This window comes from Pleuronectes platessa, chromosome 18 (genome assembly GCF_947347685.1).
Source record: "Pleuronectes platessa chromosome 18, fPlePla1.1, whole genome shotgun sequence".
NCBI classification, from domain to species: domain Eukaryota; kingdom Metazoa; phylum Chordata; class Actinopteri; order Pleuronectiformes; family Pleuronectidae; genus Pleuronectes; species Pleuronectes platessa.
The window spans coordinates 19593650-19598860 of NC_070643.1; the positions used below are offsets into that span (position 1 = coordinate 19593650).

At 43.7% G+C, this 5211-nt stretch overlaps 1 protein-coding gene across 1 annotated transcript in view; it reads left to right on the forward strand.

Moving 5' to 3' along the window:
- Nucleotides 1–609: 609 nt before the first annotated feature.
- Nucleotides 610–5211, forward strand: part of tmem170b (transmembrane protein 170B) — a 13350-nt gene continuing 8748 nt past the window's right edge. The window contains exon 1 of the mRNA XM_053446357.1: nucleotides 610–761. Coding sequence (XP_053302332.1) covers nucleotides 610–761 — 152 coding nt within the window. The remainder of the gene's footprint in view (nucleotides 762–5211) is intronic.

The following is a 5211-nucleotide window of genomic DNA, read 5'->3' on the forward strand; positions in this document are numbered from 1 at the left end:
TTCACGGAGCAGAAACAGACCAAGCTGCCTTTTGTTGTATTCCAGTTTTTTTGTCATTGCTTTCCATGTATTGAGACATCTGTGGTTTTACTTTACATGTTCACAAGTTATGTCGTTTAGAACCGGTCAGATTTTAGTTTCTTTCCAGTTTGTTTTAGCTGTTGTTGGTAACGTTAGCTGTTTGGTTTGATTAAAAGACGATTGGTCCAAGCTGAAATATCTCAAAACAACTATTACATTGATTAGTATGCATTCTTTACAGGCATCCCACTGAATCAAACCATTTCTGTTTAAGGGGGGAACTTCCACTCACAACTTCTGGGTTGTGTAGGGGGCGCTCTTGAGGTAGTCTAGAATGAAAGGACAATAAAAACACAATAAAAAACTCATCAAAAGTTATGAATGAAGTCTTTATCAACTCCCTAGAGCTGAAATCCCCTGAGGGGAAGTTTCCTCATGGGCAGATCAGGTCCTCCCACGTGCAGGAACATGAAGGGGCCCGTCCTCGCTGACTCACCCGCCGCTCGGGCTCTGGGCCTCAGATAAACATTTCTCACCAGTGGCAGAGGATTGGTCGTCTTTCATCAGAATTGCGTGGCCTCGAGCAACATGGATCCCAGTGCGGCTTTCCCCCAGCGGCAGCGCTGGTCACTCAACACAGTTTTTGATGTAAACCCTTCAAAGAGACGAGATCCCTCTAATCAGATGAACCCGGACTTCTACCACTCGCTCCCACTGGAACAAATTGCTTCTTTCAACAAGTATCCGTTAATCATTTGTGTCATTTTGTCGTCTTTTACTTCGATAAAAAAAAAAGAAGGAATAGAACAGGGTATTTTCTTTAAAGGATAAGAACAAGACAAACACCAGAGGAGTTGGGGAGTTTTTCTCTTCGGAAGATAAATGGCAGGAGGGAGGAAGTCAAGCGTCCCGGGGATCGGGGGGGGGGGGGGGCAGATGTTGTCACACGCAGGTGTCGGCGTCCTGGTTGTGGTCAAACCCGAGGTCGCTCAGGTGCAGCTATTTTCATGTCGAGCCAAAGAAAAGATCAAACCCTTCATTTGTTCCCATCGCTCCACTTCAAACACAGTGGCTGTTCAAACTGGGATTGTGCACACCTGCCTTCAGAGAGTTATCACAGGTGAGCTATGATCCTGATCCTGTGGGGGGGGGGGGGGGGGGGGGGGGGGGGGGGGGCTTGTTCTCACTACAAAGGGAACCAGAGAACCTGCCCCGGTGAACCCTGCTTGACTTTTACATTTGTTTACCAACGTAACACAAAGGAACTGAGTTCGACGGGTTCTTCTGTCCGACGCACAATAGCATGTTAAAGTAAAGGGAACTTCGATCACGTGTTGTGTCGGCCCACATTTGCGATTTGTTTATTTTCCAACTTTTTTATCCAACATTTCAAAACTATAAAAGTGAAGAAGCGACTCCAAAATCTTAATCTTTCTCTTTATTTCATATTCTGACAAATAAACAACATTTTAATTAGTTTTAGTTGAGTGTTGCATGATTCAAGAAAGAGCCCATTCAATTTTTGGTACAGATCTGGATCTTGTTATTTGTTTGTCAGCAACATTACTTAAAAAACTTCTGGATGACCCAGGGGTCGGGGAGGATCTCATTAAATCTCCAGATCAGGGGTCAGATCCAGGATTTCTTTTCACTTTCTTTAAAGTTTAAAGAAAGTCGATTTCTCAGAGAATAATTTATGGATCTCAATGGAAAAAGTCAAATTAAAATCAGGATTTATTGAATTTAAAAGTGGTTTCATCAGGGAGCTGCTCGGCCTTGGCTGAGCTATGAGCTCTTTTTACCTTGTGAGGGTTTTTGTGTTGGAGAATTTCATCGCCTCAATTTTCCTCCTGAAGGAATTATTAAGGAACTGAGTGACGGTGGAATCGAACACTTTGAATTGAGCTAAAAAAAAAAGAGTCAAACAGAAGGAAACAAACAGCTGGAAGACGACTGCAGGTCTGATGGGACGGCACCAGCACCAGCACTTTGAGTCATCACACAGCCGGTCGGCTCCGGTTTAATGTCGTCCCGGTGACAGAGATGTTCACCAGATGAGGGGGTTTGCTGATGACTCACCTGAGGCCCATCTGCCTGAGGGGGGGGGGGCAAGACCAGAATAAAGACCACAGCACCCGCACATGAATGAGTCCAAGGGGGGGGGCGTCTCACATTTCAGTTTCAGTTACTGCAAATGCTTGAAATGAACACAATAGGCTCAATGTACATGAGATCAAACCCTGGATAATAGGTCCAGAACGCTGCAGGTTCATACAGAACCTCGGGCTGAGGCTGTGTGGGAGGGGGGGGGGGGGGGGGGGGGGGGTGACAATGCCTGTGTGAATCCATCCAGGATTCACTGACGTCTCACGTTGCTCCTGAAAATCCCCCGTTTGAGACAGAAATCATTTGTTCAGGCCCCTGGTGAGTTTAAGAAAAATGGGGGATTCACGTTTCCTTTGATGGTTACACCTCAAATTCCCAAAGCAGAGAGTGACAGCTCAAAAGCAACGAGGGGGACACTCTGCCTGGTGACACACACAGGGAGACAATGAGACCAGCAGTGAGTCAGGGGTTAAATAACAGAACCATGTCTCCAAGGGCAGGTAGGGGTCATTTAAACAATCGTCTCACCCACTAACCTGTGTGCTATTCTGTTTTGCAGATTCCTGAACATGAATCATGTTGTTCTTGGAAAAGCAGAAAAACCCAGCAGCTCTCTAAAGCAGAGCTACAGGCAGTGGGGGGAAAAGTGGAAGAAGGAATCCACCTGCTGGCCGACTGCAGGAATCACCGCTCGGAGCAGAGCAAGTCATTTTCCAGCTGGGATGATATTTCAAAGCAAGGAGACGTTTAACATGACATTTGAATCTATCTGCCACTCTATTAAACAGCCCCAATTAATTAGGTTCCTGACCCAAATCCTGCCTGACCTTTATTTCATCAGTCAGCCACTGGTTCATTAAATCCACTGGAGCTCGGCTGCATTTGATATGTTAATAACGTGTTTGTTTTCCATGTGGTGGAGAGAAAAAAAAACAACTCCTCCTTTTAATAAACAAAGTTGTATTCTCTCTGGGATAAAAGGAGACGCAGATGAATCTCTCACCGCTTTGATCTGTGGGTATCGAACCAAAAGGAAAACGAGTCGTGGAGTAAACACATCTTTTTGTTCTCGGAGGACGAATCAGATCGAGTCAAAGATTGAAGCAGAACTGTGGGAGAGTCAAAGGAGTCTTTCATCTCACTGCTGCGTCCATTGATGTGTTCGGCTTCTTCATCTCTCCTCCGCCCACGCTGCTCCACCTCTCTCCCTTCAGCCGGCTGACCAACCCCACAACCAAACAACTGCCTCTTCAGCCAATCACAATGGAAACAATAGTTTCCCCCCCTTTGGTATGAACGCAACGATCAAACGTAAAACATTAAAAACAAAGAGTCAGTGGGAAATATGAATATCACAGTATTTCTAGGATGACATGAACTTTGAACTTTGTCTATAAACCTGAGGTAAACTTGTGTTTTGTGACTGTAAAATAGATAAATATGCATCTTAAATATAAACATGCATGACATTTTTAAATGGGTTATATGAAGGCTAAATCAAAAGCCAATATATAATGTGTTTAAAAGGCTGCCCAATTGATTACCCTAATTATAACATGATTTCTTTGGATTGCTTGAGCTAATGGTTTGAATCCAATTCTATATATTTGGCGAATGTAGTCTGACTCCGTTAAGAAGACTTGTGAAGGTCGTTAAATGTTAATGAATCTTAATACGATTTCTGCTTGACTCATTTCTTTCTCCAATTCAAGGATTTGGTTTGATTGCCTTAATATTCCTTATCAAATCCATAATATCTCCAAAACAAGATGGCTACAGGGCGAAAAGGGAAAGTCAGTGTTCCAACAGTTTCACCTGATGTCCTCAGGGACCTCAGTATATATAAACATAATACTTCAAATGGAAGATATTGGCTCTCTGGCATGTAGTCAAAATACTTTAAGGAGCAAAACCTCACTGGTACCTGGTACATTGAGAGATATGTGTTGGCTCATTATTCGTCAGCATCTTGATTCCCACCCTGTGACCCTGAGGGAAAAGTCTTTAAACTCAAAAGATGTCAAGTGTCAGACGCTTCTCTCCTCGTACGTCTGAACTGGGACACTTCTTAAAATACCACGCTCCTCAGAGAAATGTTCCAGATCATTAACTGTCTGCATAACACTCAGGCTCCTCCTGGCCGACTCGCATTTAACTGTTATCACTGGTTTCTTTCTCTTCCTGATGCTGAGCTCTGCGAGGAGAAGAAGTCACACTTTGGTTAAAATGGTCTTTGGCGAAATGAAGTCTGCTGTATTTTAACATTTAGGGTATAAAACTACGATTCAAGACAGAATCTGGCTTTAAAACCCTCTGTTCCTTTGTGTTCTTACATCCATCCCATCATATTAGTCATTATTACATCAGGTGTTTTTCAGGGTGACGCAGCAGGAGCCAATCAGCATCCCCCGGAGAGTTCCTGCATCCGTCCGTCGTCCATGATGGTGTCGTCATAGGTAGCTTTATTCAGGCCTAAAAATAATATACATAAAATTAACATCACAACACAAATCATGACATTTTTATGTTTATTAATGTGATATATATACTTTTGTGGTTGTTATTTGTATGTGTGTGCAGCTCGAGCCACCTCTGCTAATAGTGGCTAACGGCTAAAAGTGCTCTTGTGTGACTGCCGGTCAAGGGACAGAACAACAGAATTACATATTTCAAATTGTAGCAAGCTAAACTGTATTTGTGTGTTAATAAAGATAATTATCTGTACCAGTGTTGCCAGATGTTAAATATTTAACGTATTTGTACTATTATTAGTATTATCAGTTGTAATCTGGCCTTGATTCTCTATCCTTCGGGATCAGAACACGTCTTCGTCCCATCTTTACTCTGGTTGATAATTTCCCCTCAAAAATATGATAATTCTGAGCTCCTGGTATAAAACCACCACGTTTCCCATGCGGCCCAGCTGATCGGTGCACACGTGATCTCCATCCAATCCTGCTTTGTGACGTGATTACGCGCTACCCCAGAGCTTTACGCACATTTCCTGCGTAAACGCCGCCGCCCTCTTTTCCTCTTCCCCATTCATGAAGCGGACGTAAAGCGTGAGCCCCCCCTCCCTTTCAG